This window comes from Acipenser ruthenus, chromosome 6 (assembly GCF_902713425.1).
Source record: "Acipenser ruthenus chromosome 6, fAciRut3.2 maternal haplotype, whole genome shotgun sequence".
Classification (NCBI taxonomy): Eukaryota; Metazoa; Chordata; class Actinopteri; order Acipenseriformes; family Acipenseridae; genus Acipenser; species Acipenser ruthenus.
This window is the reverse complement of record NC_081194.1, coordinates 74,351,997-74,371,611: the sequence shown is the minus strand read 5'-3', so window position 1 is coordinate 74,371,611 and position 19,615 is coordinate 74,351,997. Positions and strand designations below refer to the sequence as shown.

The 19,615-nt window shown below is 38.1% G+C and overlaps 1 protein-coding gene across 7 annotated transcripts in view; it reads left to right on the top strand.

Moving 5' to 3' along the window:
• The window catches only part of LOC117411049 (arf-GAP with SH3 domain, ANK repeat and PH domain-containing protein 2), a 70,981-nt gene that overhangs the window by 34,785 nt on the left and 16,581 nt on the right, over nucleotides 1–19,615 (top strand). For 2 of the 7 annotated variants that reach the window (XM_059025800.1, XM_034018084.3), the window contains exons 3-13: nucleotides 6,411–6,556; nucleotides 6,783–6,857; nucleotides 11,812–11,861; nucleotides 12,705–12,731; nucleotides 14,051–14,180; nucleotides 14,967–15,052; nucleotides 15,137–15,212; nucleotides 15,944–16,030; nucleotides 17,856–17,959; nucleotides 18,375–18,444; nucleotides 18,561–18,656. In XM_059025800.1, the coding sequence (XP_058881783.1) occupies nucleotides 6,411–6,556; nucleotides 6,783–6,857; nucleotides 11,812–11,861; nucleotides 12,705–12,731; nucleotides 14,051–14,180; nucleotides 14,967–15,052; nucleotides 15,137–15,212; nucleotides 15,944–16,030; nucleotides 17,856–17,959; nucleotides 18,375–18,444; nucleotides 18,561–18,656 (947 nt within the window). The remainder of the gene's footprint in view (nucleotides 1–6,410; nucleotides 6,557–6,782; nucleotides 6,858–11,811; nucleotides 11,862–12,704; nucleotides 12,732–14,050; nucleotides 14,181–14,966; nucleotides 15,053–15,136; nucleotides 15,213–15,943; nucleotides 16,031–17,855; nucleotides 17,960–18,374; nucleotides 18,445–18,560; nucleotides 18,657–19,615) is intronic. The other 5 variants (XM_059025802.1, XM_034018088.3, XM_034018092.3 and 2 more) reach the window with 3 other exon arrangements.

The following is a 19,615-nucleotide window of genomic DNA, read 5'->3' as shown; positions in this document are numbered from 1 at the left end:
TCACTACAGCATTGGATTAAATCCATCAAATGATATTGAAAGTTATCAATTAATTGCAAACATTTCAGGTGCTTGCAATGTCATTTGTACACCCTTCTTATCTTAAACTTGGGGTCTGTTGTAACGCAATTCCCTATACCAATATTAAATCGTGCTTCTGCTTCTTAATCAAACTTTTCAGATACCAGGTGAGTGTGAGAAGCATAGGACTCATATTGCAGAAAGAAAGACCCCCTTTTAACATTATATCCCAATAAGAAGACCCATATTTAAATTCAATGTCTGCACCATCCATCTGCAACTGTATTCCTTCGCCTTGTATGTGTTGTGCGATTACAGCTAGCCTCCTCAATTCAGAGTTGCCATGTCTCGGTATGGGATTTTAAAGCTTCTACTAGACCCAGGGCTTGAATTTCAGCGCATCGCATATCTGCAACTTTCAGTGCGGGAAAATCCTGCAGAGATATTTTAAGACCCCAAGATACTGTATTTTTCACCTAATTTAGAATGCCTGAAACACTACAGCAATCTCTTAAGGAACTGGGATTCAGTGACGAAAGCACTATGAGCCGCATTCTGAGTAGTTCTGGTTAAAATAAATAAATAAATAAATAAATAAATAAAAGTAGTGCTGGATATTTTAAGTGCCGCAAGAATTTATTCTCTCTTATGTGATTCTCGGCCACTATCTTTGAGGATTATAGAAACTCAGTACACTGCAGTAAGTAAACAGTTTTGAAAAAAAAAGACGATATTAAATCTTGGTGTTGTTTTGCAAGCGGTGACTTTTGCTTTAACTCTTAAAACTCAGCCCCATTCATTTTGGGGTGCCAGCGCACCAAAGGTTACACACATATTACTCAGGCACCATAAAAACTTGGTACATTACAGACTCCGGGCTTTCCAAAGACATATTCAGTGTGTGTATGCGGTACTCCTAACCAGAACTACGATCACCTGAAGTTAAAAAGAAAAGCGCTTTTTTCTGCTGCATGCATAAACTTCACTTCAGGCAATGGCAAAAGCAATGGAGAGTGCTCTGTCTCACAAAGATGAACAGCTGTTAGGTCTCATGAAAGCAGCTTATTTTAAAGCAACACCAGTGTGAATGATGATGCAGTAAAATATATATCGTTTTTTATATCCAAAAGTGCCTTTTCTTTTGCCATCCCCCCCTAAAATTTTGGAACCCCCCCCCCTATTGGCTGCAGCATAGGGGGGAAATCCCCCCAGCACACAAAAATGAAATTCAAGCCCTCAGGCCTCACATGTACACCTCAGAATGGATCCATGTTCATAACAGAAATCGCATATGATCTAACGTTATCCATGTGTGATTCTGAATTCTGACTAATCGAGTGAGGAACTGTGTTTACTAGGTCATTTTCAATAAATGTGCCAGTGAATATGTGTGGGTTGTAAATTACATCCTGTGGTAACAAACTCCACATAATCAAAATGACCTTGCCATGGTGGCAATTCTATAGGAATTACTTCTTCCAGAGGGAGTGGCAAGACATGGCAAGCTGCAGAACTATCTCTACATTCTAGAACACGAGACAGGTTAGTCCTGTCATATTTAACTCCTGTACAAATCTGTGGAACAGTCCCCTGCTGCCACCATCATCTATGCGATTTCCCTCTGATTTCAAATACAATTGATCACATTTTTCTGGTTCCATTTTTACATTACTCAATGTTATCTCATGTTTCCATCAAGTCCACAGAATATTAAACCATTTAGAAAATTCAAAGTCCCTGGTGTACATATAACATTTTGTTTGTTTTGTGTCGGTTAATGCCAGTTCTTCGTCCGGTCCGGTCTGTCTAGTTGGACAGTTCTTTCGGCTCCAGAGCTGGTAAGTTGACATCTCGAGGGTGTTTTGTGGCTGTATTCCATCGCATTTCTAGGTTTTCCCCTCTTGCAGTTGGAGTACGTTATCAGTTGTAGAGCACCAGAGGCTCCTTGCGAGTTGCCCTGTGAAGACAGACGTGTAGTATTTACTTCCTTGTTAGCATCTGTTGCTTTGTCGCCTGACGTTGGACCGGTGACAGCTTGATATAACTTAACATTTATCTGAGTGCTACCACAAGCATTTTTTTTTTAGCATTTAACCCATCTGACTGTCAGGTATGTGTGAAATCTTTTCAGGCTGCTCTGGTCACACCGATAAGCTTAGTGTAGGTTAGTCCCATTTTGTAGGGCTTGTGTGACCTCCTGTATTTTGTAGGGCTTGTGTGACCTCCTGTATTTTGGACTCTGGCTGATGCAATTGCCACCGGGAGCAGTATTTTTGCTGCACACTGGAACTGTGGTAGTTTATTCATATGGCCAGCTCCTCTGCCCTGTGCACTCCTGAGTGTGGATTCAAGTTATGCAACTTTTTTTGTTTTGTTAAATCAAATGAGTATAAAACAAATTTAAACAATTGTTACAATCCTTCCCTTCCCACAGTATCTTGTAATTTGCTAATTCATAATTTCTGTGAGTTTATTTTTGAAATCCAGTTTGTTTTCTCAATTCTATCATTGTCTGCTGCTACAAACAAGCAAACAAATAAACAAATGAGCACACTTCCTGCACCCCTTTAAACCAGTCTATAACTAGTTTCTCAATTCTATCACTGTCTGCTTCTAACCTTCTGAGTTTTATTGCAGGCTAGCAGTATACAGACCATGGCTTTGTCAAACAAACAAACACCCTACCTGTGCCACTTTAAACCAGTCTTTAACTAGTTTTTAAGCAACTCAGGTATGTCGTAAACAATTTAACCTTTTTCTTTGTCTGTTCCTGTTTGAATCTGTTTTTCTTGACTCACTTGTGCTATCAAAGCCTTGATGCCATCTAATAACAGTGATACTTTATTCATGCAATCTAATAACAGTGTTACTTTATCTTAAGGTCCTTCCTTATTCTCCATCTATTGTTGTTTGAAAGTGTTCTTTATGGGGTCTTTCCCTTCGGCCCCACGGCCTATTGCCCAACAGTGCTTTTGAATATGCCCGGGTGTACCACAGTTATGGCAATACCTTTCAAATCTGTTCTGTATAGGTCCTTTCCCTTCGGCCCCACCTCCTATTGTCCAGCAATTCTTTTTAATATGCCCAGGTGTACCACAGTTATGGCAATCCCTTTCGAATCTGTTCTGTATAGGGCCTTTCCTTTCGGCCCCGCCTCCTTTAGCCCAGCATGCTGTTTTTAAGTGTCTGATTTTGCCACAGTTGTGTCATGCCATCCTATTCTGATATGCTACATGGTTATGGAACGACTGCAACAACAGGTTTTCCCTTAGTGGTTGATGTCTGTCAGCATCTTGCCAACAGGAGACTGTGTCTATGATATGTTGACAAGTGAGATCATCTGCACGCTGGTGTTGTCTCAGAAACATTTTTGGAGCTTTGGAGAGAACAGTATCATATTGTTGCAAAGCGAGTGCTAGGAAAGCTGGATGTTCACGAGAGGGCTCTGGGATTCCAGAGTGGAGAGTATATACAATAACGAGTGAGGGCTCTGCCCTTTATCTGGTTTAGTGGCTTGCTTGATAGCCCAGTTAGGTGGTTGTTTTCCCACTAGTTTCAATATAGCCTTATCACACATCCCTGTTAGCCCAAGGTTGTTCCTCACCTTTCATATTATCTACACATACATATATATATATATATATATATATATATATATATATATATATATATATATATATATATATACATACATACATACATACATACATACATACATACATACATACATACATACATACATACATACATACATAATATAGTTATAATGTCAAATCACTTTATATTGAATGTAACATCTATAGCATACATAAGCTAGACACAGCATCACTGGATATTCATTTTACTGTCACTCCTATGAACAATAGTGAGTTGATACCTGTGGCAAATATGTTAAGCAAAGCAATTTTTTTTTTTTTTTTTAGCAATTTCATTAAATGACTTAATCCTTGCTGTGGGTATGTTGTAACAATATAAATCCTTTTTCAATTATTATTTTCTTCCAATTTAGAATGGCCAATTATTTTTTTTTTAAGCTCACCGCTACCACCCCTGCGCTGACTCGGGAGGGCGAAGACGAACACACACTGTCCACCGAGGCGTGTGCTGTCAGCCGACCGCTTTTTTTCACACTGGGGACTCACCATGCAGCCACCCAAGAGCTACAGCGTCGGAGGACAACGCAGCTCTCGGGCAGCTTACAAGCAAGCCCGCAGGCGACCGGCCAGACTACAGGGGTCGCTGGTGTGCGGTGAGCCGAGGACACCCTGGCCGACCTAACCCTCCCTCCCCCCGGCTGACGCTCGGCCAATTGAGCGCCGCCCCCTGCGAGCTCCCGTCCAGGGTCGGCTGTGGAATAGCCTGGACTCGAACTCGCGACGTCCAGACTATAGAGTGCATCCTGCACTCCACGTGGAGCACCTTTACTGGATGTGCCACTCGGGAGCCCCCCATGAATCCTCTTTTTAATGATACATATTTTAGATTCATTTAGATTCATTTAAAAGAAAAGACATACCACACTTGTGACAAAATACTGTAAGTAATCTTCTAAAGTGCATTTGATTTATTGTAAAAGTTACGTTTTTTAGAGACAGTGTTTTAGTGAAAATGACTTCCAACGTCTGATACTGCAAGTCAAAAGGCTACTGCAAATAAATAAATCGCAGTGCTTACCAAGGTACCAGGAAATGTTCCTGTCAGGACAACAGGAAGTAAGCACCTCCGGTCACTTTTTTTTTTTTTTTTTAAGTAACAAGAACACTTATTCTCTGCCAAACATGAACTACTTTAGATGTGTAATGACTGCAGTACAGGATACTGACCTTAGGTTTAGGGTTTTGGTGTAGGGAGAGGATTATTCATTATTTTATTAACAATAATATGATAGACAATCAGAGTGCAGTGTCCTGACAGGAGAATTTCGTATTACCTTTGCAAGGACAGCAAATAAATCACGACATTTTTTTTTTTTTTAAATATGAAACCAAAAATCATTACCTCCAACAATCTAAATTGGTTTAATCTTTGCTTTGCTTAAGCTTTGCAGTTTGGTCCTGTATTTCTGCCCTGTGTAGTAGTTTTTATTTAGGTATTTCATTTTATATCATTATTATGATAAACCCACAACTGTCACCACAGTTTTATTCACAGCATTGCCATTTTCTTTCATCAAAGGGAATAATAAAGGAATGGAATTGATTATCGTGTTGTAGGCATAGACAGAGTTAGGTTCACATTACAAGTTCAGTCAAATCCCTGGAGGTAAATAAAAAAGCCATGTCGATGAGGAAGTACAGGCTGATTGATTTAGTAACAATGAACTGAGCTCTATAATGTGGCAGCTCGTCTTGATCCATGTGCCCCTCAAAAGTGTTTCTGCAGGGAGCGCCTCTTTTTTTTAAATTGTTCTCTTTTATACTGTTTTGCATATCAGCGTTGGCACTCGACAGCAATACATTACGTCTGACCGCAGTATAATTACCAGGGCGCACTGTAATTGCTGGATTTTCACGCTTTCTGTATTTAATTAAATATCCTTAAAGTTTATGTTCCAGGGCATTCCATTTGGACAAATCCCCAGACACATTGCACAGTTTTTTTATGATCTCCTTGAATCTGATGGTTTCATAATTTAATTAGCATAGTATCGGCAGTAACCAACTACCCCCCGTGGTGTTGGAGTTATTTAGTCATTGTAAAGCCAATTGACTTCTGTGTTTTCTGTTGCATTGGTCTCCCTTTGCAAAGGGCTTTGAGGCATTTTGGGAAGGCAGCATAGTACAGTATATTATTATTATTATTATTATTATTATTATTATTATTATTATTATTATTATTATTATTATTATTATATGTTCAATATATGAATTGTAGTCCTTAGTTTTATTTTCTGTCTCTTTATAGTTGTCTGTTGGTAGTCTCCCAGTTTGTTTGAAGAAAATAAAAATGGCATTATTTCCCAGAGCAGAGCAGCACATTGTCCCAGCTAACTTTGGAACCGCGAATAGCCTTGCCTGCCTGCCTGTATTATAGGAGCAGTGTCGCTGCAGTTTAAGAATAAAAGAGATGATGTTCTGATCTGATGCTGTAGTTGAAGCAAATGGAAATTGCATTGAAAAGCATAAGAACTGAGCCCCCTTGTGCAACACGGAGGTTCTGACAATGTCAGTGCGCCACTTTTCTCCCACAATGCACCGAATGCATTATCATTATTTTTGCGAACTGTAATATGCCACAGAGAGTAACCCCAGCATCTGCTCTCTCTAATACATCTGCTGATCTTTAATGTGTATATTTTGTATATTAAGAGTCAATGTACCATACTGCTGTCCCCCCTTATTCCATTGAATTGCCTCAGTACTATGTTTTTCTCCTCGGTTGTTTTGCAGCACATGTGGAGAATGAAGAGCAGTACACCCAGGCGCTGGAGAAGTTTGGAGATAACTGTGTCTTCAGAGATGACCCAGATTTAGGATCAGCATTCCTCAAGTTCTCTGTGTTTACTAAAGAGTTGACTGCACTTTTCAAAAACTTGGTAAGGGTCTACAACGACAAATTCACTGTCCTAGATACTGTACTATTTCAGTTTCAGTTTTTAATTGTGCCAATAAATAATTATGTTTTTTTGTACCTTTTTTAATATCATAAAATATTGCTGTTAAGATTAATAATAGACCCTGTATCTTCAGTAATTCGAATCTTGGTGTTGCCATTACAGAAGTGGCAGTAACTTGATAGTAACACTACCTGTTTTCTTTCAGTTTCAAAACATGAACAATATCATCACTTTCCCACTTGACAGTCTGCTAAAGGGAGACCTGAAAGGAGTTAAAGGGGTAGGTGTTTCCCTTTAATTGTCATAGAATGAAACTGGGCCTGACAAGCAGAAAGACAATATCAAGATGAAACCCCCATTTTACAGGTTTGTTTTTTATGTGTAAGCTGAGAGGAATCTAATTATCCAGTGGCCCTGGGCAACTTGAGGTACTGCTACTCAGCCAGGAGGTATGTTTTCATCACCCAAGAACAATGTGGACTGGTCTAAGTGCTTTCAAATTGAATGACACAGAATAAGAATACGTTTTCAGAAAGCTCAAAGCGACCTTATTGTGAAAAGAACAAACACTAGGGGATCACTGCAGCCTTTCAGAATAAACCAAGATATTGGCTGTCCATGGTTAATTAAAAATACTTTTTTGATTTAAAAAATATATAAATCGCAGGAAACATTTTCAGTGTCTTCATACACAGTTTGTTTTGTTTTTTTGTCCCTAATAGCATACTTACCCACCACAACAGGCATTTGGCACAGAACCAATATCTGTCTCCTCTGTCAGCTCTCTGGCAGTTATGCCCACTGTGGAGAGTATTCATTCTTAAATTGATCTGGATGACAAAAGTGTACTGGGTCCATTCAAATCTCTCTCGCTTTTATGCAGTTTAACATTATTCTTCTTGAACTGTGAACCAAAATTCATGCTGTTATCACTGCGTAAGCCGCTTTCCATTTTCTACTTCACTGCATCATCCAGCCTCAATGAACCCTCCGCTTCACAGTAAATAATCCCTACAGTCGTTATGTTTTTCTCTACATTTTTTCACTGTCAGATCCTTCTGTTCGATTAAAAAGGGGGTCAACGAAATGTGTGCAGAATAACCCTACCGTAATGTGTGTTAACAAGTACCGTTGTGATGCAAATGTGTCCCCTGCACAGTCGATTATTACATCTTCAATGCAATTAACCTTATTGCTGCAGCTTAGACATTGCTTAGGTTGATGAGCTTGGTTTGTACGACCAGTTCAGACAGTAGCATGATACTAGAGTAGTTTTACTCTAAAATAGAGTCCCCCTGTGTCTGTTTATCACATTGTTGTGTAGTTTTGCAGTTTGTACCCTCAGCCTTATGTACACCAAAGTTTGCCCACCGTTTTAGCTGTGGGAGACTCATGGTTTCCACCCCTCACCGCTCACTTTCCACTGTGAGCCAGAGAGGCATGTCACTTCTATAGCCACTGCAGGAGGCTTTCTAGGATATCCTCAAATTCTTTCATGGCTCGAGAAGCAAAACCAATATTAAGAGGTTTTGTCTTTTACTTTCGGATAGCAGTTTATTTTTAAACAAGAGAGGCTGCAGTCGTGATGTCACAGTGACCCACTTACCTTACTGATGCTTCCTGGTTCTAACCAAGCCTGTATCTACATCTGGCATTAGAATCAAATACAATTTAACACATTTAAGACAATTTATGTATATATATATATATATATATATATATATATATATATATATATATATATAATATATATATTAAAGATTAACAATACTGATTTCAGGACTTCCCTTTCAACTAAACCTTATCTGTAACTTGCTCTCAAATGATGATCAGTACCTGTTTCAGCCACAGGTAAATCATTTATTGGTAATCAAATGTTGTGTAAAATAATGTTTACATCTCGTACAAGATAATTGAGGAGCTGGCCCTTAGCTACATCTACATATTAGATTAATCCTGTCTTAAATAATTGCATATTCTTCTGGTACAGTGCAGAAAGAAAGACAGTATTTCAAAGCCACATTTAATAAAAAGGGTCTTGTTAGCAACCCCACAGGAAAGACTGATGCTGTGGAAATTATATGCAAACGTCTATAGTGAATTAGGTATACCATTTATTTAAATATAAATTAGTCTGTAGTCGTCGACTCAGGGACGTCAAAATGTAAGAAATGAGACATACCATATTTACAACTAATCTAATATTACAGAAAGGAAAGGCGATTGGTTAGAGATATGCGTGAATAGTATACAGTTCATTGATTTCATAGTCAAACGATTACAACGACCATAACATCATTAGCATACATGGTTAATATACTAATATTAATTATGGCTGATCACACAAAGTGTCTGCTTTAGGAGTTTCTCGTTGTAATCTGATCATGTTTCATATCAAAATGCTTGAATTAATTAAACTTCCCATTCCGAACAGAATCCAACATTCCAGTACCTAATTTAGCAAATTAGTTTTACTGTGTTAATTTATTTAGTTTAGATGTGATGTACCAAACTAATAATATGTTATCAACCTCAGTTGATGATATATTCAAATTGACTCAGAAATGGGGCAATGATCAAATTCTCTGCATTTACGAGGCAACTCCTTTGAGTTGCACATTTGAACAAACAAAATTCATTTCTTACACACTCTAAAACAGGAAGTTATATTCTATTCCTAGAACAATTTATCCACTAACTTAATAGCATTTGCTACAGTTAATTTCTTGAGTCATAAAGTATTTAATATGTTGAATACTTATCGATTTTCAACAAAGAAGTCAACCTTCTTGGGTGATGAACGCTGCAGCTTCTCTCTCTGGATCTGACGGCTCACAATAAACAAAGAGATATTTTCAAATGGAGATCAGCTTGTTGATTTCCAATAGTCTGCCAGCATTATCTTTGTTGTCGGCAAACCAGTTCAGTTGATCAGACGTAACTCAGTTCAGATAATGCGTTGCAATTGAAAAGTTATGTAGTTTGTAGAAGTGTTCTACTCATTGCAATTCTTCTGTACGGCTAGTGCATGACCTTAGGCCCAGCTTCTGGCTATGCTTCTGTCCGTTTCGTGGAGCGATGTGGAAACCAAGACCGCTTTCAGATCAAGGCAGTGTCCCGTTTACTGTTTCAGTCTCTTGTAGGGCAAAGAGCTACGGCTCTCTTCAAAAGATGATTTTAGCCATTCTTCAGAACATTGGTTCTTCTTTGCCTTCTGTGAATTCAAGCAAATATGCTCCCATGACTTCAGAAACTTTCTTCAGAGCAGTTTAGCTTTAATTTCATTTCAGACCTCACCACTTCCCCACAGAAGCACTTCTCCTGATTGTCAAAGTTCAGAGACTTGGTTCTCTGTGTGGAGCCTTAGGTCTCATGTTGGAAGCATTCTTTTTCTTGTGTGGAGCTCGCTCCGTTTCCTGTCTGGAGCTTTCTCAGTGTGGGAATCTCGTTATTTGAAAGTCGAGCGGCTGCTTTTGTTGTTCTTTCTTCAACCCTGTGATTGGTTAGTTTGTTTATTTTGGGCTGTGCCCAAGTCCACGTGAAGTGTTTCCCATTTGGTTGTTCTCGTTATCTGTCCTAGGTGTCGAAGCACCCAAAACTGTCTGGCTTGCGGCGCCAAAGGATCCATTCAGAGATGGTGGAGATAAACCCCTTGTCCAGTACTTAGTTTACGACTCTTTTTAAAAGCATTCCTTGTCAGTGGGGGGAGTTTGTGACCAGAAACCAAGTAGACACAAAGAATGGCTTAGGATCCCCCTCTGTATATTTTAATTCTGTTAATTTCATACACAGAATGATATTCTGACCCACTCTGACGCTACACCTCTCATCAAAACCTTCAAGGTCATACCCATGAAGTGAATGCAGACCAGGGGAAATGTGCAGAGACATCTTAAACATAACAGCAGTACAAGCTGAGCACAAAAGACATGACTCAATTGACAATGCTACTTTATCACAGTGTGGGTTTGCAAGCCGAGTACAGGGTTGAGTCCAGGGTGAGTCGTAGTTGGAACAGGAGCTATCTAGTTGGAATTCTGAGCTGTCGCACTTTGCTGGAGGCCCACAGGCGCACTGCTTAACCTTCACACTGCTGTTGATGGGAGGAAAAGTGGCAGTGGTTGGGTCATCTCTTTGCACTTCTGCGACCCCTACAGGTCAGGCACCGTAAGAGTCCAGACATCCCAGGTTGGGCTGTTGGCTCCAGGCTTCAGTAGCCTGTGAAATGGATAATTGGTTTGGCAGTGGCAACTGAGCCTGCATTTTGGACTATAGTCCTTCTGCTTGGCAAGCAGGTTGTTTGAAAAGCATTTCAGAGAGCTTCTAATTCTTGGGCATTGGTGATAATGGTATGTGAAAGCATATTGTGCAGTGTTTTATTAATTGGAGAGTGTTTCTGTGAAGGCACACCAATTTGACTCTTTGAAATTCTGTTATTCAGTATTTGACTGTGATTCTAGCTTGCCATTGCTATACCACCTCCTCTTTATTTTTAGTAACCACTTGCACACTTTTTAGAGTTTCTTTTATTCATTTTCTTTTTCCCTGATGACTTTCACAGCTGATCAAGCTCGAGCACTCGCTTATTTCAGCTACTGGATGAAAGCGAAGATAAAATAGTTTCTTTCAGTACGTGTATTTGAAAGGGCAGCAGGGAGCTTCGTTGTTTTTGTTTTTTTTTATCATTCATCGTGTAGGCTAGCTCAGTTTGCAGTGATGAGTGGTGCAATTAGATTGGGAGTGGAAGCCCATTCACTCCTCTCCAGAGCGCTGGATGATGTGCTTAGTTATTTAAGCATTCGTAATGTGGATATTTTCATGCACTGTACCACAGTGAAACTGTTATAGATGATGAACATGAAGATAAACTTAAATTAAAAAAATAAATGTAATATTGAGCTGTTGAATATCAGAGGTCTTTTATCAATAAAAATATCTGTGTATTTATTTCAGGGATGGAACAAAGATTCAGATTGCATAGCAGCATCACCCATTTTATGTTTTAATGCCAGTTTAATAAGCCATGTGTATAAATAACAAGCTTGGGGGTGTCTTGGCACTAGACAAATGTGTGGCCACTTGAGTTTTGTTATAAGTTTTCATGTAATTTTTAAAGTTGTGAATGTCATTTTGATTAACAGCGGCTGATCTAAATAAAGTCACAGATAAACTATTAAAATATATGACCTGAAGGATTTTGATGATTTATTTTTTGTATGTTTTTGTCTCTGCAGGATCTGAAAAAGCCTTTCGACAAGGCCTGGAAAGACTATGAAACTAAAGTGTAAGATCCACTTAAAGCAGTGTCATTTTATTGGCCCATTCTTTAGAAATCATTGTAATGGTAAATGCATGGATATATATCTGGTTAATTGGCTTTTTTAAAGAGTAAGTAGCGGGTTCCGAAAAATATAGTATTCTACATCCCCACGTGTTGCTACATCTGTTTATATAACGTACCTGTAATTTCTTTTCATTGTCAACATCCTGACAACTTTTTACACGTATAACTTTAAACTCTGCTTTCCAAGCTATTTTCAGAATGTCTGCTCTGGAGTTTGAGATCTGTCCTCTAAACCACTGCAGGAAGAGCAATTAAAAAAAAAAAAACATAACAAGTGCTCTGGTTTTTCTGTTCTGTTCCCCATCATGGATTGTTATTGCTGTGTTATCTGTTTGACAATGTGGGCAATAATCCTTACACTATCAGTGCACTAGAGCGGACATTTTGAAAAGAGCTTTGAAGAAGTTATAAGTGTAAAAAGTTGTCAGGATGTTAACAATGAAATGAAAAGAAATGACAGGTACATTATTTACACAGTTGTAGCAGCACGTGCGGACGTGCAACGTTATATTATTTGGATCCCCGCTGAATCTTCCTCTTTAAGATCTTATGTTGTCTTGAACATGTTAAGCAATGTGAATTTTTTTTTTTTTTTTTACCGGTATATTTTAAGAGCAGGCATTAGACTTTCAGTATACCTCAAAACGACATGTTTTAGGCTGCCCTCCTTAAGATAAAAGTGGCACTGCATGAACAAACTTTTTTGTGACATTTGAAATTCTTGTAATTTTGCATGTAATATTGGACAAGTTATTTGATAGCAATCTGTATATATTTTACAAGCTGCAAAGGACATTCTATACTGAGAGGGTAATTTTCACTTCTTTTTTTTTTTTTTGATTGAAAATAACATCTTCTTGCATTTTGGCCTGAACATTTTGATGGTGATTTAAGATCTTTTTGACACACTAACTCTGCTACAGCTAAAAAAAAATAAATAATAATAATTATAACTTGGCATAATTTTATCACAGTAATTAACAGGATTAATATATTATTATTTGATTATTTAGCAGACGCCTTTATCCAAGGCGACTTACAGAGACTAGGGTGTGTGAACTATGCATCAGCTGCAGAGTCACTTACAACTACGCCTCACCCGAAAGACGGAGCACAAGGAGGTTAAGTGACTTGCTCAGGGTCACACAATGAGTCAGTGGTTGAGGGGGGATTTGAACCGGGGACCTCCTGGTTACAAGCCCTTTTTTTTAACCACTGGACCACACAGCCTCCTATATGTTCGTGAACTCACACAGTACAGTGGATTTGTTTTTTTCAGACTTATTTTATGAACAGTGCAGTGTAATGTTTTCTTAGTTACCTGTGCCACATAGCTTACATTGTGTTGTGCATGAAACCTGGATGGTGAAATAGAATTCTCCTTCTCTGGGTCCTTTTTTTTATTTACAGACAAAAAGGGATTAAATACTTCACGGTAAACACAAGTTTGGCCCCCACTGTGTTCAACTGGTTTGAAACCATTCCACGTTTTTCTTGTTAGTTTGAATTCAACTTCATGTCTGTACACCTGAACTGTTCTTGTCTATTCTGCTGTGGGTATCCCAATGTGCTTTAGCCAAGGACTGTTCAAGGGATGTGCATTAACCTTATGCAGTACTACTGATATTGCAACGATCTGTTTTTCTTTGTGCAGCTCAATGGTGTTTTAAAAAGCTCAGTGCCGTTTCTGTCTTTGCGTAGTGATGTAACTGTTATATATAAATGTAGCTGTATATGTCGTGTCAATCTTATTTGATTTCAATTTCGAAGACCTTCAGAGCTGCTGTGGAGTAGAATTCAATTTTGAATAATTGTTCATCAAAACAACAGCAAGAGTTTCATGCTTTGCACGTATTTTGTTTAATAGCTATTCATTGTAGTAGTTTATTAAAGCTATATAAACAACCAATGCATGATGGAGTGAAATCCTGTGTTTCAAGTTTACAAACACAGAATTGACTGTTATTTTAAAATTTGAAATTGCATATTTTCTGTTTGCCCATTAAAAAAAAGCAAAAGAAACCTATTGGAAAGAATGCTTTGATGCATGTAATGCTTTTGCATTTTTTTAATTTTTATTTTTAGTGTTTTTTTAAAACAAAAAAAAACCCTTTGTACTTCATTTGCAGTACAAAAATAGAGAAAGAGAAAAAAGAGCATGCGAAACAGCACGGGATGATCCGGACAGAAATCAGTGGGGCGGAAATAGCAGAAGAAATGGAAAAAGAAAGGCGGTTCTTTCAGTTACAGATGTGCGAGGCAAGTCCTGATTTCTACACCAGCACATAGGCTTGTATACACGGTTTCTTTTGTTTCTCCACCATTAGCAGCAGACTGGCATAGCCCAGCTGCATTCTGCATACTCTACTGTATATACACTGCAGCGTAATCTTTGAAACTCCAGCTTTCAAAAAGCTTTCTGTGCTGAAACATCTTAATGTTGTGTTTACTTCTAGTAATGCATTGTGTTTACTTCTAGTAATGCATCAACTAGTTCTGTTGCAGTGGTCTTTTTAATCTGCTTTTCCAAGTCATTCCAAATACAATAGCTGTATGAAGTAATACTAATTACAATGGTTCTGAATAGAAAACCTAAGATGTATTATAGTCAAAACAGATCCAATATATTCCTAGAGAAAGTTAGAATACGTTAGGTAATTATCATAATCCTGGTTCCCTGAAATAGAAATGTAGTCATTAACCTAATGGGTATTTAACCTATTAGGTAATTGTTACATTTCGTACTTGATAGGGAAACACAAACATATCCTTATTGTGTTGTAGTTCATGCTAGTATCTTTCATTGTCCCTGATGGGGGAGGATCTGGAATCTGAGGGTATAAGGAAGTTGCCTGTAGGCTCTTATGTATATTATGTATGTAGGTCATAATGGTTTGCTTTTTCATGATCCTGGTGTCCTCAGATTTTATATTTACGTCCAATGCGGGGAAGTATTTCACAGACATTTTTTTTTCTTCTCATAGCATTAAATTCCTCTTCATTTGACATTTGAATTGACTTCATTTTTGTAATTGTTTTTTAAAGTATCTTCTCAAAGTCAATGAGATCAAGGTGAAGAAAGGAGTCGATTTGCTTCAGAATCTCATCAAATACTTCCACGCCCAGTGCAAGTAGGTTAATATTGCCTTTGTTTCATTCAAGAGTTCTGTGTGCTGATCCTCTACACAGGGGAAACAATAACGGTTGGATATTAGTTTCTTTCAGGATGGATTAAAAGCTGTAGAAAGTCTTAAACCTTCAATCGAGAAACTTGCAACAGATTTGCACACGGTAAGATCTTGTTTCTGTAACCAGTAAACATTTTTTTTTATATAATATAGTTTTTATTTATTTATGTATAAGAATGATTTTCTTTCTCCTAATCTTGCCTAGATATGAGTGACCTTTTTAATCCAGCTTCAAGCTCACATATATATATATATATATATATATATATATATATATATATATATATATATATAGCATTTTGTAACACAAATTTAAAAGTTAATATATTAGTTAAGCACACAAGTTTTGCAGTCCCAACTATAAGGATGTGCGGTTAGCTTTGTAGACCTGTGGTACTGATAGCTGCCTATGCAGGATTACTTAGTCAAAAAGCTGCTTAAAAGCATATATGTAGTATGATGCTGATTAGTAGGATTAATTTCTTTAAAGATTAAACATTTTGAAACTAACATTGTGAATCTTTGTAACCAATCTGAATCCCTCCATTTTTGTGTAGTTTATAAGTTTGTACAACTTTTATGTCTATGGAGAATATTACTTATTATTATTGACAAATATTTACTCAGAAAAAATATTTTCCTTCTAGATTTGGCTTGCATATTTTTGACAAAGCAAAGTTCTAAACATTAAATACTTGGCAAATGTTTAAACTGCAAACTATTAACACCCCCAGTACTGAGCTACTGTTTTGTTGCTGTTCTTGTGACTTCTTACTTCACACAAAGCATTGTTATAATTGCACATACTAATTTCCTCCCAAATACGCCTCCCAGATCAAACAAGTACAGGATGAAGAGAGGAAACAGCTCACTCAGCTGAGAGACGTGTTGAAATCAGCGCTGCAGGGGGAGCAGAAAGAGGTAAACACTGTTTACTGCTTTCAGATAATCCTTCTAATAAAGTTAATAAAGTACACGTTCGAAGAAACGTTTTGGCTGATGTCTCTCTCGATGTGATGAAACTCACCTGTTTACAGATTAAAAGGCTACAAATGCCTTTTATGTCTTGACAATTTTCCTCTATGTCTTAACATTTGGTATAGAAAATTGCATTTTGCTATTTATTTAAATTACCTTTTTCATTTAACTATGCATGGCTAATTAAAATATTTGTTGAACTAAGTGTCTGTACTAAATAAATACATTGAGAGGTTAAAATACTATGTTCAGTAAAAAACATGTGTAACTCAACTGCTTTCCTGTTGCTTTTTCTAAAGAATGTTTTCCTTTCCTCTTAACTGCATTATCCCTTTTGTGAACGAAGTCTAGGAGAGTAAGTGCATTTGTATTCTTCGTAAATCGTTATTTTGTTTGTCATAACATTGTCCTTTTACTGAATAGTCTGTCAGTGCAATCACTGAAAAAACACAGAAAAACAAATTAATTGCAGATTGATACTGATTCTGTAAAGGAACCCTTACTAGGGAGCTTGTCGGTCAGTATTACAGCATTTTAAAACGAAAAGATTGTTTATTCTTTACATGAAAGTACATGTGTTACTTAGCTGTGCAGGGTATCAACAGACTGGTATTCTTGTCTGTTCCTGTAAGACTGAGAGCTGTTGGAAAGCTAATCGCACATTTTGTAATATCATTTCTTAGCATTGTATTGTCAAATATGCATGACATGTACTGTACATACAATAGAAGTATGTTGATTAGAGAAAGTGGCACAATAGATTGTGTGTGTGTGTGTGTGTGTGTGTGTGTGTGTGTTTTATAATATACAATGCTCCCTCGCTATAAGGCTCTCGATTTATAACACATCTCAGATATAATGCTCCTACAGCATGTCCCCCAATTCCCTACACTAGTGATTCATGCAATATTTGTACAGTAAATACAGTACAGGTGTTCAAACTGTAAACAACTTCTCAGTGTAACTTCACAGTATCTCTCTTTTGATACAGTATCTGAACTGAAAAAAGCTGCGCTGGCACTTTATAACACAGACATCTTATTCAGCATTCATTTAATAACTAAATAAATATTAGGCCTATTATGTGGTTATCTTTCATAATGTATTTACTTTTTTGCTGCGAGGGGAGCTGCGGCTTTCTCCGGGAGACGAGACGCTTCAGCCCCGCTCCGGAAACCGAACCTGGGGAGAGCCCATTCCCTCTCCCGACCCGCTCTCCTTCTCGCACTTGGTTTGCTGTCGCTTCGAACTGAACTCCTGACCGCCGTTAAGCCAGGCTATTTTAGTTTAAAAACTTCTAATTAAAATGATCCACGAGTGGGAATGTTACCTTTTTTTTTTTGTAAAAAATATAGCTGATTACACGGTGCTTTATGCATGGTTAATTCATGGAAAGTTACATTTTTGCTCACTATGTGCATTATAGAGAGGTAGTTATTTTATTTGATGTTGTATTGTAGTCAGATGTGTGTTGTGTCCTGCGGTGCCCCCCACCCCTCCCCCAGGTTATAACGCTCATATTGTGTGTGTCCCGAGACCCATGTTATAGCGAGGGAGCACTGTATAGACAAAAGACATTAAGCGTGAAAGTTGCACACAGTGACTTGCAGAGGAATGTGTTTTTCTTTGTGTAGTATTTTTTTTTTTTTTTTGAGCATGGAACAATTTTAATGCATGTCTTAAAATCTATGTAAAAGAAAAGCAAGTAAACAGACCCACTAGTTGTTTAGTATTCAGATTTATTTGTATTGTTGTGGTTTTTTTTAAGGATTCTCAAGTACGTCAGAGTGCAGCCTATAGTTTACACCAGCCTCAGGGAAACAAAGAGCACGGTACTGAGAGAAGTGGAAACCTCTACAAAAAAAGTGATGGGTAGGTATGAGGAACTCACACAGCTGGGATAATCAGACCATCAACCCTGTGATTACCCTGTGCCATTGTTAAATTCAATTTCATTAAACTGCCTGTTCTGAAACTTGCTTCTGTGTGTTGAAAACAGGACATTTTTTATGGGAAACTTCCTGGTATTCAGATAGTTTAGCCTTTACAAAGCAGACCTTGTCTGTTCATATTCACCAAAGGTAGTGCAGTGTAGGGATGCCAAACTGCCGAGCCAAATACTGTATACTTCTGCTACTATCTGCAACATGTGTAAAACTGATATCTCCAAAGATTCTTATAGAGCCGACACTGTGTACTGTTTCTCATTGCATTGGATGTATGCAGCTTCTGGTTTTAAAGTACTGTGTCATACAATGCTAACTGCTGTTTATCCGGGTTTTTTTAGCATACGCAAAGTATGGCAGAAAAGAAAGTGCAGCGTTAAAAATGGGTATCTCACCATATCTCACGGGACGGTAAGAACATTTTCCATTCTTAATAAACTGTGGGTATATAATGTTGCTGCAGCTGTGATGACACTAACACGGAAACAAGCCAAATGATTTCAAATGTTTTTGTGGTTTATTCCCAGCCATATCGGGCATTTCCCATAACAGCCAGATACTTTGCTGAAGGCGACAGCAGAGATCGCTTTTCAGCAGGCAATTCAGTTTGTGTTAACAAGCTTGTAAGTGGAAAGTGTGACCAGTAATACTGTGTGTGTATATATGTATATGTTTGATGTTGGCACAGGTACCCAGAAACCCAGGTACTTGCCTTTTGTAAAAGTACCTAAACTGTTTAACATCCAATTGTGCAGCATTAGTTAAAATTTGTCATACTTTCCAATAGTAAAGAGGCTGCGAAAGCAGATAATCTTATAACAGAAGGGGAATACAGTATATTCTTTATCTGTGTTTATTTTAACACTGGGCTTTATATGTGAGCTTTAAATTGCACAAAAAGGTGTCTGGATACCCATGTGCTGCTATTTCAGAACAGTACCCTGGGTTCCCGCTGCCTGCCTCCTAGTATATGTGTCTATATAATTGTATGCATGCAGATCTATTTCAATGTAAAGACCACCTGTTTATAGTGACTGCTAGGTGTTAATCTGGACATTAGAGTATTTTTGGACGGCCCCTTGAGTTGGTGTAAGCATGTTTCCTATATTGAGAACTGACACTGTTGCTGTATTAATATAAGTGGGCAGCCATTCACTGAAAGGAATATAGATATCCTGCAGGGTTTCTGGCCACACTTCCAGCACCACATGTGGGAGCCTGTTCCGTGGCACACTCTGTAGCCTGTGCAGCTCCCACTGTTGTGCTGCTACGTTGTGTCCTGCTGCCCAGTAGGGCTTTGCATGACAAGTGTTATCTATATCCTGAGAGCAAGCAGGTTAGGAGATGGTTAGTAGGAGAATGGTAGTCTGAAAGTGTGATTTTAAACTGTCGATTTAAAAGGAGGAAGGACAAGGACTGGTTTCACAGACCCTGGTTAACACTAATCTTATACCCATTTTCCACCGGCTCATCTGAGCAATGAGGGCCCTAGGCCCTCACAGTACGGATGGTTTTCCACTGGATATTTGTCGAACCAAGTGATAACCAAACCGTGAAAATCTGGCCTCACAACACATCTGAA